The 21,624-nt window shown below is 36.2% G+C and overlaps 1 protein-coding gene across 1 annotated transcript in view; it reads left to right on the forward strand.

The window, feature by feature from the left end:
* ASXL3 (ASXL transcriptional regulator 3) overlaps nt 1-21,624 on the forward strand; it is a gene marked incomplete at both ends in the record, with an annotated part of 110,865 nt that overhangs the window by 55,922 nt on the left and 33,319 nt on the right. The window contains one exon of the mRNA XM_083360753.1: nt 9,506-9,627. Within this exon, the coding sequence (XP_083216879.1) occupies nt 9,506-9,627 (122 nt within the window). The remainder of the gene's footprint in view (nt 1-9,505; nt 9,628-21,624) is intronic.

The following is a 21,624-nucleotide window of genomic DNA, read 5'->3' on the forward strand; positions in this document are numbered from 1 at the left end:
TTTTGAGGGTGAGATTATGGTAATTCTTCAGGTAGTTTTTGGTAAAATGTAACTTCAGCCCAAGTCTTGCTTTCCCTGTTTAAGACACTTCACTGATTTTGATTATTGCACATAATTAGTCCATTTACTGTCTCTAATGATAATTCTCCCAATGGTATTTTTTGTTCAAAAAGGGAAATCTCCAGGTTCCTTGTGTGTATTCAGGAAGAAAGCCATTGGGGTGTTTAATTTGAATTTTTCAACAGGGCATGACTGGGTTCAATGGCTTGATGCCTGTTTCTGACTCTGACTCTATAAAATTGTTCTTCTACTGTCTGATTCACATCTTATGTTGGTGATTTTCAATAGGGAAAATTAGGGTTACCTCCTTTATTTTGTTATCATTGCTGGCAATTTAGCTGTTGGGAAGGAATTTTATGTGGATGTAATTGGAGAGTGGGGTTTTTTTTGTCTTTTTTGTCAGTCAGCTAAATTATGTGAGCAGAAGCTCTGGGCACTTCAGTTACATTTTAGTCATAATGTTGCAGATCCATTCTGTGGATTGTTGGACTTGGGACATCTTACAAATTATAAGAGGCATTTCCCAAAAGAGTCGTTTACAGCACCCAGCATTTGCACTCAGCTCTGGAGAAATCTGTACTCCTGGGCAGATCCAGTTGGTAGTTTTCTGTGTGAGTTGCTCAGTGGTTCAGTTTGGGTAGGCTTGATACTCAATTAACTTTTTGAACAATTCTACCAAAAGAAACTTTTATCAGCAGGCAGCTTGACTAATAGAAGAATCCATCATGAGAAACGGGGTTTTAACTCACCCACAAAATGGTGTCTCTCTTTATTCCAATTCAAGTTGTCTGTTATTATTCTCTTGTCTCTCCCCACCCCACCCCACCCCTGGCTGCTTTTGGAGCAGGACTATGATTACAGGAGCGAAATATGGCCATTAAATTTTTTCCTCTTAAAATATAAGAATAAAGTGAGAATGTTGAGTTTTAGATATGAGAAATATGGCCTTACATACCTGTTCAGCCATGCCAGCCCATTGGCCAGTCATTTTCTCTTGACCTTTCATATTTGAAAATAAAAGGGAATAACCCTAATATAATTATGGTGAACTGTTAAAATCAGCTTATAGCTCTTCTAAAAATATTTTTCCAGTACTTTTGTGCTATCTTGTAGAAAATGTGTACAAAGAAAAACTTAACTGCAACGTATCATATTCTAATCCTAGCGAATGGATGTCAAAGTGTCCAAAATTGCAGGTTTAGTTCTGTATGCCTGTATAAAACCTATAGTACTGTAAAAACTACTTTGTAGTTTTGTGTTAGTGGGAGAAAAGATTTTAAAAGAAGAAATAATTTGTCATCAGAAACTTGCCCAGATATTGAACTGCCACTGTAGTACTCTTTATATTCCTGCAAGAGATTCAGAATATTGCAGAAGATATCTCAGAATTCCATCATCAACAACCATTGTTAAATGCCAATATTACTTATCAGGAAGGAAAGGACTATTTCCTGTGTGCCCTGCTGCTTCCAAATTGTGGAAACGTTTTGGGAAAATGTACATTTGAGGTTTGATGGCTAATCATATTACTTTGTTTTGGAGTTGTACCATAAAATTATGTATCAATGGAAAGATAATTTAATCAAGAATGTAATGCAACAAGGTTTGTTCAGTTATCTGTATTCTATGAAAAGTTACCGTATACCCTAATAACCAGAAAAAGGAAGCACAACTTGCTTAGGTTGATATCAGGTAGCTTTCCTTCATATGTTTGTAGCCAATGAGCATGAGTGTTTAGAGAGCCAATCGGGTCATTTTGTTTTGGCAATGAGCCAATCAGATCACAGTAGGATTCAGTTATTGATGTCATGTATTGAAGCTGAGAGGAGGACATTTGTCAGTGTGTTATGTGATCGCTATCAAGTTGGTTGGGGTTTTTTTGTGTGTTCTTTCATTTAGTATGTAAAACATAATAAAATTAAATGGCGCAAAGAGTTGACTGGTCACCCAGAAAGCGATATAAAATAGTATTATTAAGTGGACAAGGCTACAATTACAAAGAGGTTAGAACAGACATGTCAAACACAAGGCCCGGGGGCCGGATCCGGCCCACGAAGTGGTTTCATGTGGCCCGCGAAGCCATCCTGGAAACAGTGAGGGAACGGCCCCCACTGCCTTGGCCCTGGCCCAGAGACCCTCCTTCTGCCACAGACCCTCAGATCTGTCCCACTCCTGCCCAGGCTCCCATAGGCACCCTTGATGCGAACGATGTAGAGCTGACCATGCCCACCCAGTAGGCCATACACACTCTAGCCACGCCCACCCAGTAGGCCATGCCCACCCTGGCCACACCCACCCGGCCCCCTGAGGGCAACCGCAATGCTGATGTGGCCCTCAAAGAAATTGAGTTTGACACCCCTGGGTTAGAAGAAAAATTGGTGTAAACTTAACAAAAAGGTGGCATTTCTAAGTTTTTGAAGAGGTATCAGGAGACTCAGTCACTACAAAACCACACTGCTAAAGGCAGGAAAAGGTGCACAACAGCAAGTGATGATAGAAGAATTAAGAGACTGTGCCTACGTGACAGAAGAAAATCATCTGGGTGTATACAAGATATGAAATGGCGCTATGCAATGTGAAGTTGAGTGCAAGGACTGTTCGGCGCAGACTGCAGGAATTTGACCTAAAATCTAGAATTCCATGAAAAAAGCCACTTTTATCTCTCAAAAAGTGGTTGAAAAGACTAAACTGGGCTAAAACCCATGTTACCTGGTCAGAGGAACAATGGGACAGTGTTATTTGGAGTGATGAGACCAAGATCTCCCTGTTTGGTAGTGATGGCATAAAATACATAAGGAGAAGAATCGGAGAAGATTTACATACTGATTGCATTACATGAAACACCCAGTCAGTGTTATGATCTGGGGTCGTATGACATCAAAAGGTGTGGGCAGAATTTGTATGATTAATGGGAATATAAATGGCCAAAAATACATTAATGAAATACTTGAGCCCAATCTGAAGCCTTCCGCACATGATCTTTTCCAAGACAATGAAGCATTTATATTTCAACAGGATTCAGCTCCATGTCATGTTGCTGCTGTGCACAAAAAGTGGTTTCAAGATAATCATATTCAACTGATGGAATGGCCTGAGAATAGCCCAGACCTTAACCCAATTGAAAATCTGTGGAGCTGACTAAAGAAACTTGTTAGTCAGAAGCGACCCAGTAATAAAACCCAGTTAATAGAAACAATCATTCAATCTTTGTTTCACATTATAACAGCTACAGAACTAAAGGACTTGGTTCACTCCATTGGAAGATTTTGCAAGGCCGTAATTCATGCTAAAGGTTACCCAACTAAGTATTAACTGACATGGTGATAATTTTTGTATAGCTCGTTTTTTCTATGTGTTTCACTTTTCTTCTTTATAACTGCTTTTCTAATAGCAAATCTTTCATAAAAGTTATTGCATTACATTCTTGATTAAATTATCTTTCCATTGATATTTAATTTTATAGTACTACTCCAAAAAAGTGGTGTTATTAGCCATCAAACCTCAAATGTATACTTTTCCCAAAAGGTTTCCGCATTTTTGGCCACTACTCTGTGTGTGTGTGTGTGTGTGTGTGTGTGTGTGTATGTGTGTGTAGAGAGAGAGAGAGACTGTAATTGCAGTATATGTATCTACACATACACTCACATTAACAAATATCTTTTTCTGTTTTGCATTTTAATTTTACTTGAGTCACTCGAACAGTAATAAAGATTTTTTAACAGCTTGCATAAAACAACATTATTTGTTTAAATTCACTTCTTGATCAAAGATGCGTTTCTTTTAATTGTATTATAACTTAACACCATGTTTTTTTTCCTTTCGTTTAACAAAAAGGTGTTGCTGCCTGACTAGAGAAAAGCTGTTCTGATTTTGCAGTTTAGGTTTCTAGAGAGGTCAGTGTGATTTGGATGCTTATTTGATATATGTGTGTTGACAATGCAAGACCATTTATGTCAATGCCCATATAGTTCTGTGTCACCCTGAGAAAATGTATGGAATTGATAAGGTAGTTTAACAAGTGGCTTATACTTGTGTTCTGCTTCTAAGAATGTGCTTTCAATAATTCAATATCTTTAATATATATGCAGATATTTTCTGCTTGAAAACAGCAAGATATACTACAAAAAAGAAAGTTAATCTATCCTTTGTAACTTCATAATTTGTACGTTTTAAAATTATTGTAACAATGTAAAATTGATAAGATCAGAAACAAGTTGACAATAATTATAAATTCATTTGAAGCTGACCTCTCCATATTTTCTCTCAGGGTTCCCTCCGTCCCCCATATATTGTTCAGGTTTTCTGAGCATCAGAAAAGAGCTAATTGAGACAGATAGACAAAGCATTTTTTTTGCTTCTCCTGTTTTCTGAAGATTTTTACTTATCTTTCCTGCCTTTTCTTCTATCACAAAAGTGCCCAGTTCAATAAGAATCTACCCCTAACAATAATTGCTGTTTGAGAACAACAGTTTTATGCTTAGGTTATCACATAAGACATACAATTGCACAAGTACCCGAGGCAGAAGAATATTTTCTCTAAAGTAATTAAAGTGGTTGTTTTTTTTAGCTTAGCTCATTTTAAACTTTTAAAGCATTTATACCAAGAAGCAAATTAAACTAATATAACTTTCTTGCTATATTTGTATTAATATTAAAACTAAACATAAATAGCCTAAATATAAAGAGATAGCATGTAACTTTCCTTTTTCTCTTGCTGGGCTTAGACACATTTATTCAGAAAGAGATCTCATTAAGACCAGTGGCTTCCTCTTCTAATTACTTGGAACCAGCAAGTGCAATACTTTTTAATAAATTATAATTTGTAAACTGAAAATCATAGTACTGAAAGCAGGTGCATTTCCTCCTTGTGGAATTTTCCAATCTCATATGCAAGGTCTGTAGTATGTTTTGACTAATGTGCAGTTATTTTCTTCAGTTATGCATCCCTTTTCATGGGTTTTCAGCCTCTAATTTTTGAAATTTCCATTTAGCATAATTTCTATCATTCTTCATTAAATGCTAACATATCAAATCATTATAGAATGGAGAAACTGAATAATTAAGAAGGCATCTAATAGCTGCTAGCTAAAATTCATTCTTGTTAATAATAATGCTTATTATTATGGCTGGTTGCGCAGTCAGCCAGATGTTTTGACTGGATTTTGCATTTTTATTCACCAAAGAGTCTTTCCTAAGGACCTGAGATTTAGACAAATGTTATTGTTGTTGTTGTTGCTGCTGCTGTTGGTCTTGGGAGTAAAGCTTTCTGGGCCACAAGGTAAATGTAAAGCTAAGAGCCATGTCTCAGCTGTAGCCATTGAGAAGGAGAGTCCCATAGCTATTTCTTCTAGGCTGCCACCACTGTAGTGTCTGATAAGTATCTCTCCTCTAACTGAGGGGAGGTTGGTAGTGGAAACGATAGTGATGGTGCTAATTCAGAGACAGCTAACTCAGCCCAGCAGAATAAAGCCGAAGAAGAATCTGTGGTCCCTCCCCTCCCTTCTTTTATGTGATTTCTCCACTACAACTCATCTTGGGGTCCCTGATGGCCAGGTTTGCAGGTCCCAAGGGAGCACCTCTGTTTGTCTTCACTATTGGTACATCCCTGGTTAGATTGGTAATCTATTTCACTTCTGAGAATTTAAGATTGTATACAAAGCACTCCCTCTTCATTGTTTTCCCCTGCAAATAAAACCTTGTGAAATAGACTAAGAAATCAGGACTAGCCAGAGTCACCCAGTGAGCTTACATAGCTAAAGGAAGTCATGAAGTTAAGTGTTTTTTTTATCCTGATCAATTATTTTTCCTGTATATAGCAATAGCAGACTTGTATACTGCTTCCTGGTGCTTTACAGCCCTCACTGATTGTTAAAAAGTTTTGTATAATGCTTATATCAAATGTTCATACACATGTTTTTTTTAAATAATTATTAATTTACATGTGTTAGTAATGACCAAGGAAAAAGTAACTTCATTTTTTCTGAGATACCTGCATGAGTTAAATAAAGCAGTGGATGTCTTCCATTAGATCAGACATGTCAAACACAAGGCCCGGGGGCCGGATCCGGCCCGTGAAGTGATTTCATGTGGCCCCCGAAGCCATCCTGGAAACAGTGAAGGAACGGCCCCCACTGCCTTGGCCCTGGCCCAGAGACCCTCCTTCTGCCAGAGACCCTCAGATCTTTCCCACTCCTGCCCAGGCCCCCATAGGCACCCTTGATGCAAACGATGTAGAGCTGGCCACACCCACCCAGTAGGCCATATGCACTTTAGCCACGCCCACCCAGTAGGCCACGCCCACCCTGGCCATACCCACCCGGCCCCCTGAGGGCAACCGCAATGCTGATGCGGCCCTCAATGAAATTGAGTTTGACACCCCTGCATTAGATTGACCAAGTAGAGTCAGGTGGCTTTTTAGAATTTTTAATCAGCCATTGTTATTATTATGGCTATATGGTAGCTAGGTCTTTTTCTGTGTTTCTGTGACTAATTAACATAATGAAAATTACCCACTGTCAAACTTACAGTATGTATAGAAATACTACAAAAATCTGAAATATTTGCTATTTCATGTTATGACATATCTTTTTACAATTTATGCTATTGTTAGTTTTCTAAAGTTTATGAAGAGAGTTCTATAATTAATTAGATAATTAAGATCCAGCATATTATTCTTCTCATAGTAACATTTATCAGATTTATATGGCCACCCACCTCAGATGATGTGTCTCTAGATTTTATATATAAACAAAACAAAATAACCTGGTGCATGGACTGTTGTAACCAAATACTCTGGAAGGTTTTCCTAATGTATTAAAATAGATACAAATGATGATTTCCTACCCTGATGGAAAAACTGCTTTGAATGCTTTTCTTGGGTATTTATGTGTGTAATGTGCATACATGTAAGTGCACTACCACTTGGGTAGTGAGTAAGTGAGTGCAGAGAAAGGTGTATGAAGCAGCTCTGATTCCTTTTACAGAATGAGGATAATTGCTTTCAGACTTCAAAATGGGGAATCACTTGGGCCAACATGTTTTGCAAAGCCCATTCTTGAAACCTGTTTTTCTAGCCTAAATTCCAGATATAATCTAGTGTAGAATAGTTTATAACTGCAGTATTTTTGTCTCACCTTTGTCAAAGAAATCAGCTATTGTGGAAAAATGTAAGAAATTCAGTCTACTCTCACCATCTTAATAGTATAATTGACAGTAGGTAACATCTATGTGTTTTGCAGATCAGTGCCTTAATAAATATAGCTTCTGTGTTAATGCCAATAGCAAAAACTTATCATCTGGCTTCACAATCAACATATAGTACTTTCTTGAAGCAGTGCTTCCTATTTCTCTCTGTCAAATGGGGGAATTATGGTGGCCACCTGCCTTTATATGATATCAGTATTTGTGAGAGCTTCAGATGTCACTTCTTTTTAACAAGCTCCTGAAAATCAGCAGAACTCCATCCCCCAATTTTACATCTTATGAAAGGAATAATAGCTCTAGTTAAAACACTGCTTTAACATGTTTTGCAGCTTAAGTCTGTCATCCATTATCTCCCCTCCTACATTGTTCTATTAAGATAATAATAATATTAAGATAGTCATAGAGTTGTACTTTTATCTCACTGTATTTTGTTCATTTTTAAATACATAATTTTAATATAATTTGAGGAAGTTTTAGAGGAAGAGCTATACCCCTATTGTAGAATGCATGTTTACAATCCGAATTTGCAAATCTAATCTCTGTCATCTCTATTTAAAAGCATTCCAGGTAACAAGCGATAGAAGGGAACCCTGTTTATGCCCATAAAGAATTTCTAGACTAGAGAATATAGTATAAGCAACTAGACTAAATTAAGCAATTAGAATAAAATTTGACAGGGTCATTCATTTGTTAGATAATGTGCTGTATATATAAGGCTCTTACAATATTGTTTAAAAATACTGTGTAAAATGCTAGCTATTACCGTATTTTCCGGCGTATAAGATGACTGGGCGTATAAGACGACCCCCCAACTTTTGAGATGATTTTCAAGATTTTTTGTCTTATATGCCGGAAAATCAGTGAGCCCGGGAAGGCACGCCCTCCCCTCTCACTGTGGAGGAAGCAGGGCAGGACTGCCCTGCCAGCTCCCGCCCGACGCTCTTCCCTCTTGAGGCAGCATCGCTCCCCGGCTCCTAAGGAGTCCTCGGAGATGCTGCCTCAAGAGGGAAGGACTGCCCTGCCGGCTCCCGCCTGATGCCGGACGGCTCTGCCGATGATGCTTCAAGAGGGAAGAGCGTGAGGCACCTGCCATGGCTCTTGAGGCAGCATCCCCGAGGACTCCTTAGGAGCCGGGGAGCGATGCTGCCTCAAGAGGGAAGAGCGTCGGGCGGGAGCCGGCAGGGCAGTCCTACGCGTGTGTGCGCAGGACTGCCCTGCCGGCTCCCGCCAGACGCCAGCCTGCCCTGCTTCCTCCACAGTGAGAGGGGAGGGCGTGCCTTCCCGGGCTCGCTGATTTTCCGGCGTATAAGACGACTGGGCATATAAGACGACCCCCCAACTTTTGAGGTGATTTTTATGGGTTAAAAAGTCGTCTTATATGCCAGAAAATACGGTAATAACTCAGTTTCTAGTTGCATCATGGCATGGCTTTACTATTATTCAATATTCTCTCTCACAAGATTTAACAACATTTACATTTAAAACTTGATTGCAATTCAGTGTTGGAACTAAAACATTGAATAGAATTGGCTTATGTGCTGTTGTCCCTTTTTCTACTTGGTTGAACCTTAGCACTAACCTATTAGGTCAAGGGATCTCTCAAGGCTGTTAAATTCTATTATTCTATTAACTTCTGTAACATTTACGGGGATGATAAGCATCCTTCTGTTCTGCTTCCTGGACTGGTGGTTCTCTTTATTACATTCAATGTAGCTGTGAGCATTATTGCAGACAGTACATTTTCAAATTATAATGAAAGACATTACACAGATGTTAATTTCTAGGTATCAGCATTTCCTGAATTTAGCATGTGTTGGAAGCATGCAATTGAAAATGTATGTTTTGACAACACCGAGCATTGTGTGATTTCATTGCCAGTTGTCATGCAGATGCTTTCTGCGGTTGGAAGTCTATACTTTGCCAAGAACAATAAGAGTTCAGACTTATTTTAGCTGATATTTGCAGCTTCCACAAGTTCACATTAAATGTGTCTCTGATTATTTGAATGGCTGTTGGTGATTTCCTCTTTACCTAGCTGTTTAGTTCTCCTAAATAGCCTTTTTAGATATTTTATGCTGTCTGAAATACAATTTCTTCCCTATATGGGAGATCAGCTCTGAGATCTTCCTGACTAGATCAGTTTTGTCATATTTTAAGATCTCAAAATGAAGTAAAATGAAATGAAGAGACATAGTCTAATCTCCTGTAGTTTAAGTACTTAATTTTATTTCTGTATTCATAGTTTGTCCTAAGCAAGCACCTGAAGAACTGTCTTCCATTCGGGACTCAAGCCTTACAAATGCATCAATGCAAAGCAAGCTAGTGTCTTCCTTCCAGCAACATACCAAAAAGGCACTTAAACAGGTAAAGTAACATTTCTTGATTGAGTTTACATTTGCATATCTAAACTAATTGAATTGAATCATTTATTTCCACTCAATACTTCACATTTTATACAAAGGATTTTTTTTACAAAAGATGCAAAATTCCATCCTAATAGGCATCTTATTCAAAATCAAGAATATTGGATGAAGCAGAAACACTTCTGAAATGGAACCGTATTAAAAAGCAGCTCAAAGATGCTGGAAGATGTATTTTGCAACTTCCTGGATTTGTGTCTTCTATGTTTTTAGGTCCCTGACGTGCTGGTCACATTTCCAAGGCATGCTAAAATGCCATCTCACATTCCAGAAACTCAATATATATAAAATACTGAGGTGTATATATGTATATATACATACACAGGCACACATGTAGATATAGATACATAAAACACCTCAGTGCCTTTGTTGAATATGTGCAAGAATCTGACTGCTATGTAACCAAATCTGTGATTTTTCAGGTACCACATTAATTTCAATCTTATAGTACTGATTAGGGAAAACTCATCCTAGCTTGTTTCCAATTCTGGAGTAGGGGCTAGGAAAAAATAATGCTTCCCTGTCCTATGGGTTAGCATGGGGGAAAAATAAACACCTAATGGTACCTATGGTACCTTTACCATTACCATAGGGGAAGGGATGCATTTTTATTAGAACAATGTGATTTGTAGGAGACTGTTTAGGAGGTGAACATGCCACATTTCAGTGCTAAGGGCTTTCAAGTTATACAGTCTTTTAACTGAACAATTGTTTGCTCAGACCACTTCTGTAGTATCCACAAATCTCACAGTAATTTTTTGCCACTGACATTTGAATAATCACAGCCTTCATTCTCTCCCATATCTATCTTGACATTGCTATTATAGGACAAAATAACAGCACTCATAGTAAAACCATGATTCATAATCTGCTCATCTTTGATATATGCCATTATTTGTCAGCAATGCCAATTCCTTTCAAAAGAGTAGTTGAATATAAATTTGGCATCAGAAATGGCACTATGCAGAAACAATAGGAAGATATTTCAGTTAGGTAGGACACTCAAACACTAACTTCAGAGTGGCAGTCTTTGGGGAAAGGAATTTTAGAAACTGATTTCATTGGGAAACAGCTGAAATACAATTCATTGGGAGTTTAATACTATTATAGGTTAATACTATAACTTTAAGGAGAGGATTTGGTTTCTTATGTCACTGCATTAATTAGCACATTAATACATGATGGTCTGTGTCAGATGTAACAACTGTTCTGTCAATGGCCTGTATCTAAAATGTAGTTTTCACCCACTGTGCCTTTTATGTTTCCATCTGATGTATCTCTTTATAATTTCCCACTCCACTGCTGCATCATGGGAAATTTTTGTGTGTGTGTAAATATTATGTGCATCTGAAGAATGCAGTCTAAAAGAACTTCTTGTATACTAATTGTATTACTTCAAAGTTCCATAAGACAATGTGGTTTTGTATGTCTTTGGAAAGGAGATAGAAATGGAATAGTTCAGAGTTTCACAGGGAAACTAAATATTTCCATAGGAAATATTTAACCTAGCAGCAAGATGAAATAAGCAAATATCAACTGAGGGCAAAATCCATAAATACCATTATAGTTGTCTTGATAGCATAAAATACTCAAGAAAGAAATGCAAATACACCTGTCCTACAATGCTAAGCAAGCAGTGAAACTTGCTTTTAAAAAGATTATTACTTGATGTGTTTACCTTAAGGAGGGAGTCTTCTATTCTCCATTTCCTTTTATGCTCCATGTATCCATTACCACCAGATGCAGGCAGCTGGATATGATTTAACTCCAAACTCTGGATCCTATCTGTTAGGTGAATGAACTTTAAGCAGCAATTTTTGTTCAGAAAATTGCTGTTGGGAGTCAGTTTTTTTACTGTATATCTACTCTTCAGACCTTCTATTGCTTTTATGTACTTGTAATGTGCTTCTGTTCTACTACAAATAGCCTACAGTGCTTCTGAATACACAGAGATGTTAAGCAATTATATGTGACACATACCACCTGATATTAACTTACTGGATCTATTTTGCTGTACCGGGAGGTGAACCTTTAACACATTCTGGGAATAAACTGCTTACACTGTGGAGTGCCAAAAGCAGCATAGACTTGGTTGAGGATTATTATTTTTTTGGCTCTTTTGCAGATTTCCACACTCTTCTCATGCATTGTTCAGTTTGTTAGGCAGAAGAATGAAACTTTGAATATTTGCTCTGATTATATTTCAGTTTTAAAATCAATGCTAAATATAGATGACCATAATGGAAGATTATGTGATTCAGACTTTATTAGTTTTTTGACCAGTTATTTTCACTGAGAATAATGTGTCCTTGAAACAATAACATTAGACATTTGTGACTTACCCCTGCTTCTATATCATCCAGTCATCACTGAGACAATGTGAATTATTTTGGCACAAGTATAGTTTAGATGACACTAGAAGTTGCTATCAGTCATTTCTGGGATCTGCTGGTGAACCAAAATTCAAGACCTTTCTTGTCCATGAAAGTCTCCTTATTGCCATTAGTCCCTCAAGTAATCATCTTGCTCTCCTTGATAAAAAGATAATATTCATATATCTAAAGGTTATTCCTGTAGCCCGACCAGAAGTTAGTATAATTGAAGCAATAAGGAAATGACTGACTGCAGCAGATCCTGCACTAATTCCTGCAGGACCAGGAATTTGAGGATTATTTTTTTCTACCTTTAGTTTCCAGCCATATTTGATGGGGAACTGCTTTGAGCATACTGAATGGTTTGCTTCTGAATGTTGGCAAATCAGCTTTTGAAGTCTCCAGAGGCCAAACAATAGGGTTTGGGGGCCATCTGTCTGATACAAGTGGCCCATCACTATCTTATTGAAAGATACTGAGTCAGACTATTGGTCCATCTAGTTCAGCGTTGTCTGCAATGAATGGCAGTGGCTACCCTGGACTTCAAGTCGGAATCCTTCTGAAGATACCATATAGGTCTTCTCTTGAGGTACAGCTATGCAGATAAGGCTGAGACACAATTAAAGAGTTGTGAGCTGGACTTCAGCCTGACTGATGTAGACAGTGATGAGGGAAGCACTGCTCAGGTAAGTATATCTGAGTTATTCAACATTTTTATTCTTTTTTCATTGTAGCTATTCTCCTTGATAAAATCATTTCCAGCATGATTCAGTGAGTTTTGACAAAAAGGTTCATCGTTATATACTGTGATTTCTCATAACATTCTTAGTTTATTTCTTCAGCAGTACCAAAAAGCATTGAAGGCATTGTGTCAATTTCATCAACATTGAAGAAAAAATAGTTTTGGTTTTCATAGAGACTTTGCCACTGGAACATATCCTGTGATTTCAAAAAATACATTAAAAGTGTATTACATATTAACTTGGAAGTGTCAAAAACTAGTTCATATAAACCTGTTAGCTGGGAAAGAAGGGCCCCGTTGGATGCCCATGCATTCAACTGAGCATTGGAGATGGACCAGGTTGAATGTAGGCCTTTTCCATAAACTCATTAAACCATGATGAAAATGGGGGAGGGAACATTATACTAGCATGTTTTGTCGCAATCTGTTCTGTAAATAAATACATGATTTTTGGTAATTTTCCTGATCCTATTCTTGAAATACTAAATTTGATTAAACTGGGAATGGCCAAAGGCAGCTTGGCAATATGGTTCTTCTGGATTCTTTAACTCAGAATTGGTACATCAGCAAGTACTCTTCAAAACTGGTTACTCAAAGCCATATCATTCCATTTCATATCTCTGGCATATGATTAAAAATCCAATGTGTTCTCATGAATGCTGCAGTTGACTTGCTTTAGCTTGTGAATCTCTCAATTTGTTGATGGTCTCCTAGTGTGATCATTAAATCTTTGCATAGAATTCTGGTAATTGTCCAGTAAATGAATCTTTGCCCACAGTGAGATGCATAACCAATTTAATTACCCTTTTTTGAGCAGAATCAAAACAAAATTGATCCTGTAGTGACTTGTAGGCTGACTCATCAAAGAAACATTGGGACAAACTTTGTCTCAGTCAGGAGCAGCTTAGCAACCTGCTCCTGACTAAATGTTTCTCCCAAGATTATGCTACCTATACCATAGCATCATGTAAATTTGTTATTTGTACATCCATTTGTTGTTGTTGTTTCAATAATGCCTCAGCAAATTGTTCTCTGAATATTGAAATGCCCTAAGAATCTGATGCCATTGCTACATTCAAAAGCACAGTTTGATGCCTGATTAGAGAAAGTAGAGGCTCTCAAGACTGATGTAAGCCTTTCATAATATGCAAGTCAGGAAACAAACATTATAAAAATATTGGAATTCTACTTAATCATTGTAGGGTGCAATGCATGTACTTCTTGATTTATGATCACAATTGGAATTACTGTCATAAGTTGGTGTGGTCATAAAGTGAGTCATCATGTAACCAGACCAGATATTATGACCATTTTATCAAAGTTGTTAAGCGAATCACACAGTTGTTAAGCAATTCTAGCTTCCTCAATTGACTTTGCTTGTTGGAAACTGGCTGGGAAAATTGAAAATAATTATTATGTGGACACAAGATGCCATAACCTTGATAAATGTGAGCCAGTTGCCAAGTGCCTGAATATGATCCTATAACAATGGGGGTGAAAAAGTTGTAACTTAAAGGATGGGTTGTAGGTCACTTTTTCTGAGGCCATTGTATCTTCAAACCATCTGTAAATGAATAGTTGTAACTCAAGGACTATCTGTAATAAACTCTTGAGAAACTGATAGTGTTCTCCTCTGCTTTTTTGGTGTAAAAGAAAATTAAGATAGGGTAATCTTGAGTTGCTCTCTTACCCCTTGGTCTTTCTCAAGGAAGAGCTCTTGTTTACTTAACAACTTTTGCATTCCTTCTTCAGACTTTAGCAATGTAATGAACAAGAACTCTTAGATTTACAAGCTGGAATCGAAGGAAGTCTATCCAAGATCATATTCCTAACCTCTGATGGAAAATGGAAAACGCAAGGAAGTTCCAAAAAGGCATATATTTTGGCTTTTTTGATTATACAAAGAAGAGCCAATGTGTAGATTATAACAAACTGTGGACAACCCTTAAAAATATGGGCCACCCCATCTATTTACTGAAAAGAAATATAGGGTGAACAAGAAGCTACCCAATATGGACCATCTAAAAGGGTTCAAAATTGAGTATACATAGATCATGTACTCTCCCATTTATGCAAAATATGCCATGAGAAAGTTGAAGTAGATGAAATAGGAGTTGGAATTAAAATTGCTGACACAAACATGAATGACCTAAGATAGGCTTATAATGATACTTTGACAGCTGTAATTGAGGAAGACCTAGGGAATCTCTTAAAGAAAGTAGAAAGTCCAAACACTGGTCTGTTGCTCATTTTTTAAAAACTTAAGATTTAGTCAACAAGCAGTACCAATCCAATGGAAAAAGATGGAAAAATAGTTGAAATAACAGATTTTATTTTCCTATGATTAAAAAAAATGTACAGGAATACTGACTATAGCATGAAATAAAAAGATGTCAGCTCAGCCCAGGGAAATAGATAAAATACATAACCTTGAAAATTTTGAAACAACATCTGTGAAAGGCTCTGTGTTCCTTACCCAAGGGGGGAAAAAAACTTCTTCTTTCTTTTGGATTTCCTAAGTGTAAAGCCTTTAGTCTAAAACACTAATATGGAAGAAGACCAGGAACAAAATTTCCTTATGGATGAAGATCAACAAATTCTCTCTATGTTGAAAACAATAATTCAAACTCTTATCACAGCCAATGAAAAACTAAGAGGCTATGGGAAGAAACAAGAAGACAGCCCAAACTTTGACCACAACTAAAGAATCATATATACAAAATACAACAGAAAAAAACATTTAAATACCACAACAGAAGAATCAACTATTCAACAAATATTGACATTTGAAAATCCAAAAAAGACACCAACTACTTGGAAAAAGGAAAAGGTTTCCTATACAAATCAGAAGGAATTGGAGGATCTAGAAAAAGAACAGTTGTATGAGAAGATAAACAATTCAGAACAACCACATCGATATGGAAGAATAAAGAGACGACCCACCAGATCTACAAGTCCTCTCAAACAAATGGTGACTGGATGGTTTTGCCAACATCAATTAATATATATGACATTACATGGAGATTGGGTTTGATGACCCAAAAACAAGGACATGGAAGACGATTTGGCAAAAGAATGGAGTTTTGACCACTTTATCAAAATCTAAAACAGAACATACTTAAATAGATAAGATGTCCATGTTGAACACAAGGCATTGTTATGAACTGAGATAAAGAAAAGGTTTTGGTCATTAAAACTTAGCAGTATAAATATTTATAGCTACATTTGAATATTGATTTGTGCATAAAGGTCATGTAAAGGTGAATAGGATGTAGATAAGCTAAAACTGATGAAAGTAATAAACAGGTCTACATGGAACATCAAAAACAAAAATTATTAGTTTAAGCAAGAGATAGCAGATACAAAGAGGAAGAGAGAGGAAATAAATACTGAAATAAAAAATTTTGATTACTACTTTTAAAAAATCAAAAACTAGCAAAAAGGAAGGATATCCTATTGTATTCTTAATTTGTTGACATAGAGGGTGAGAAGTTAAATAGACAAGGTGTATTTTGATATTAGATTTTGTGAGGAATGGTGATAGAGGAATTGGGAGTATATTAAGAATCTTGGGAATGATAAATATCAAGTGTTAAATTTAAATGTTAGTGGAAATTAAAACTGGAAAAATCTATTAGGTCATTGATTGTCTAAAACATTGTATGCTAAAACTACTAGAATATATATAAACTAAAAACTATTGATATATTTAAGAAAGTTATTTTCCATGTGATTGATAGGATAAAACTTGTTTTTAAATTTACAAATAGACAATATATATGAAGGGAAAAAGAGAGGAAATGTTTATGGTAGCAATTTGAAATCTGTACTAATGATATCTGCATGTAATTAAATTACTACTGCCCAGCCACCAGATTGCTTTTCAAATATGTGAATGTATTATTAGAAAATCAATAAAATTTGTAAAAAAAAAAGATGTCAGCTATTTGAGAGAAAAACTACCACTCTTTTAGATAAACTATTAAATCCCAGAAACATTGCAGTTACAACAACAGTATGTATTGTTAAGATTATGTTTTTCCCAGTTGTACGAGTTACATTTTCATATACAGCTGTAAAAGGTGGGTCATTAGAAAGACTGAGTAAGAAAAATTGATTCTTTGAAATTGTGTACTGAAAATAAATGTTGAGAAAACCTTGGACTACAAGAAAAATAGTTCATTTGATACTAGATGAAATAGAACCAGACTTCTTATTGAACACTTTAAAATGGGACTAAAGCTTAAATGTTTTGGACACATAATACAAAGACTAACAAGAGAAAAGTTTGATGCCCAGAAAATTCAAAAACTACCAAAAAAGCAGCTAAAGTAGACTAAGTGGCTGATGGCACAAGCACAAGCTTACTAGGTTCAAATAAAGAATTCCTGTTGACACAATATTCATCAGGTCCCAAAGGATCAGAAGCGAATAAGAAACAATTACCTAGAGGGCCTTGGAAATCGGGGTCAGCCAAGCCATGATTATCCTTACAATGGTAGCTATACAATGGTATTTGACAATGGTCACTACCTCTACGAAAGAGGTATGGAATTATCTTCAGAATACAACACTGACACTTTCCATGGTTTTAAAGCAGAAATAGCAATAGCACCTAGAGTTAAATACTGCTTCATAGTGCTTTACAGCACTCTTTTAGCATTTTGCAGAGTCAGCATATTGCAACCAGTAATCTGGCTCCTCATTTTACCGACCTTGGAAGGATGGAAGACTGAGTGAACCTTGAGCCGATGAGGCTCAAACTCCTGTCCCTAACTTGAATTAGCCTGCAATACTGCATTCTAATCACTGTGCTCCCATGGCTCTTAAAAGTATGTTGATATTTGATTTTTGTCGCTATCGTCCACAAGACCACAACTTCCTAATTTGATTTTTGTTATGGTTGGCTAGGGTTGATGTTTTTAAATTGTTGGCTTGGGGAAATAATTATTAAGCAGATCGCTACGGTTGTTAAATCCAGCTTCTTCGATTGACTCTTTTTTATCAGAAGCACTGCCAGCTTGTGGACTGGGAAAGTAGGAGCTCTAAACTGGTCAAGATATAGTATCTTTTATTTCTCTATTTTTGGTAGCTCTCAGCAATTTTCTAGGATTCCAGAATCTAGCCTCGCAGTTCCAAGAGACTCAGTCTCATTATCCACAATTGTAGAATGGAATGAAATCTCCCTAAATAAAAAGGGCCACCTTGTAATTTTGATTCACAATATGGTTATTGCAAAATATAGCTTTGTCTAATGTCTCAACTGAAAATGCTCAAAAGGCCAAAAAGGCTGGTTGCACTTTAGTGTATGGACTGATGGTGAATTGAGATCCTAGCAATATGTATAATTGTAAATAATCTGGTCTATTTCCATCTTTCCAGAAAATCTGGTATCTGACCAAATGTTGGTTCAGCAAATATGTTAACAAAGGAAAAACTGGATGCTAGTTCTCTGATGTTTTACACAACTTGTTGACAAGACTGGTTTTAGAAAAATGCTGTTTTGATTCTAAATTTGTTTTATTGTTGAAATAACAAACAGCAGTGCCATTAAAAGCAGCAGGGTGCAGGGTGCTTCCTAGTTAGCTTGTTTGCTTTTGTGCTGTGGTAGAAGAGAGATAATATTTCCCCACAGGAGATTTTTCAATTGACCACATTAACATCTTAATACATTTTTTTTCTAAAAAGAAATGCTTATCTTCTTTTTAAAAAAGGAAAGAAGCAATTGAAAAAGTGAAAGTTGATATGTTTTCTCCCTTTCCTGTTCTCATCATTGTTAGCAAGATTTCTTTCATTATGCCTCTGTGGTTACACATACACTTTTTTCTGTTTCTGGAAATTAAATAACAAAGAGGAACCTGTAACTTTAACAAGATTTTTGTTGTTAACCAATTAAGAAAGTGAATGTAGATCTTTAAGTGCCGTTTCTCAGTAGTTCTGATACATGTTTACAGAATAATAACACTATTAATTTTAAACAAGTGGAATTAACAAAAACGGTGAACCTCAGGGCCATTTTTTGATAATGGGGAAATATGATACAGGTAGTCCTCAATTTACAATAGTTCACTTAGTGACCTTTCAAAGTTGCAATGGTACTGAAAAAAGTGACTTACAACCGTTTTTCACACTTACGACAGTTGCAGCATTCCCATTGTCATGTGATCAACGTTTGGATACTTGGCAACTGGTTCATATTTATGATGGTTACAGTGTCCCGGGGTCATGTAATAACCTTTTACAACTTCTGACAAGCAAAGTCAATGGGGAAGCCAGATTCACTTAACAATTGTCTTACTAACTTAACAACTACAGTGATTCACTTAATAACTGTGGTGAGAAAGGTTGTAAAATGGGGCAAAACTCAATTGTCTCACTTAGCAACATAAATTTTGGGCTCAGTTGTGGTTGTAAGTCAAGGACTACCTGTATTAACAACCTTTGACTAGTCTTCTATAGCTTGATACTTCTCAGATGTGTTAAGACTAGTACACACAGATCTGTAATAGTATTTCAGCAGAAAGTACTGGAGTTATATTCCCAAAATATCTGAAAGACGCCAGGTTGGGAAGCTTTGCTTGGCACTGTTTATTTCCCAGACTGAAATGGTGCAGATAAAAAAAACAACCATTGCGCTATAACATTTCAAAAAGCAAAGAAGCAATTAATGTATCACAAAAAAGCAAATTTCTTCCTACAATGAAGTGACGGCTTAGGGGAAAGCTATATGCTAAACTGGACTTTTGAACTAACTGTGTGATTAAAATATAACTCTCCATTGCAGTCAGAAGTAATGCCATTCCAATTCTATCTCCTCAGCCAATGGTCTTCCTAAGATTCTGGGAAACTTGGTTGTATGGCTTGGGAGTGCTAATAACTGCTGCTTTTTTCCATGTCTCAAAGCCTAGGGCCCTAAGAATGGTTTATGGCTTCTTCCCATATCTGTATTGACTTAATGTTTGGCAGTGGCAATTGCAAAGCAGTTGGGGACTATTGAATGGGCTCCCCCCACTCCCCTTTTTGTGCAAGTTATTTGACATTGCCTTTGTGGTAAAGGGAAAAAAACAGTGCTGGAAAGGTTACTGCATCACAAAATGAAAACAAATAGAGATGTACAATATCTATCAAGGCAAGACAAGTACAGATAGAAAAATTATGGTATAATCATTTCTATTGATGAAATGTGTGTTGAATACTATGTAATGGATTTAGGATAAAAATAGCAACTGGAAAGAACATACTTCTCTTCAGTTGACATTAGATGTTTTTCTATCTAGCACACGTTAGATCTTTCAGTATAAATTATCAACAAATGATTCCTTACCATCTTATTTTATTGGAATCTGAGCTTGTATACAAGAGAAATGTTAAGCAGCGTATTTAAGGATGCAGATGCTTTAGTGATTTTGTAGGTCAGCATGTTTTATTACTCTCTGTCAAATAAATTGGCTGCAGCCTTGAAGATATATTCTGCTTTTATACCTAGTACTTTGATTCTTTGGTACATCAAACATTGTAGAAAGTTTTAAGAGAGAACTGATGGTTAATGGTTTTCAGACCTAAATTAACGTTGCTAATCAGATTCTAGATTTGAATTGAATGCTTTTGACAGTAAAGAATTAGAATTGTTTACATTTAGTTTTTATGAGAATATTGGCTTTCCTGACTATCTGGTAGAGATTATATGGGATTTTAAATTACTTTTTGTTTTGTAAGTGTGATTTATATTGTAACATTTTTCTGACAGCGATTTTAAGAATGTTCGTTTCTTATTTATAGATTCCCCATGCATGACAAATGTAATGTATTGTTGCAGACTACATAATGTAATTAATGATACATTAGGAAGACTAGACTGTTTCTAGATATACCAATTAGTTTATATTTCATTTAATTATGTGTCACATTTGATATAGTAAATGTCACAAAAAGAAGTGGTTGACCTGTATTTATGCTAAAATGTCAGCATCTTAGTTTTTATCTTACTATCTGTGTTTTAAATTGTATGAGTTAGACTAAAAATACTCTTCATAATCAACTTTATGTCTATGAAACTATTACTTCTTTCATAATTAAAGTTACTAATTAGGACTTGAAGAAATTTAATAGAGAAGTTAAGTCTGGATTGCTTTCGTTTTTGAGAATGTTTAAGTTACAGTTAATAACTGTAAAAGGTGTCTAATTACTTTACCTTAAACTATTGGGTTATAATCTATGTCACATCTATAATTGCATCTATTATCTTGAACTAGGAGGATTAAGGTCTTTTACCCTCAATTTTTTTTATTGATATCCGTTTGTTTTATTCCATGAGTAAGAACTATGTGTACTTTTGCATCTTACTTCAGATGTTTTAGATAATAGCCCCCGTTACCCCTATTATCTGTTGGCCATATTGATTGAGATTTATCAGACTTGTGGTCCAAAATTTCTGGAAATCACCAGATTGCCCGTGTCAACCTTTTCTTCACTATCTATGAACACAGTTTGCTAGTCAGATATAGTAATTCACCAGAACTTTGATTATCATCTAGATTTGCTTCTAGTCAAAGATGGGAAAAAGAGAGAGGTTTAGTGTCCATTTTCTTTCATATTTATTAAAATCAGTAGTTCAATACGTTGGTGAGTCAAAGTTATGAAAATTCAACATTGATTTCCACAACTGTCATAAAAGCTTGTAAAATACTATTTGGTTAATGTACCGGTATGTTCCTTACAAAGGTACGTTTTGCAGTTTTTGTGGCTACTAAGATTCCCACCCCTTGTTCCACTCCAAAATATGTGATATATTACAATGGCATACAATTCCCATACTATGACCTGTACA

Source organism: Vipera ursinii, assembly GCF_947247035.1.
Source record: "Vipera ursinii genome assembly, chromosome: 3".
Taxonomy (NCBI): domain Eukaryota; kingdom Metazoa; phylum Chordata; class Lepidosauria; order Squamata; family Viperidae; genus Vipera; species Vipera ursinii.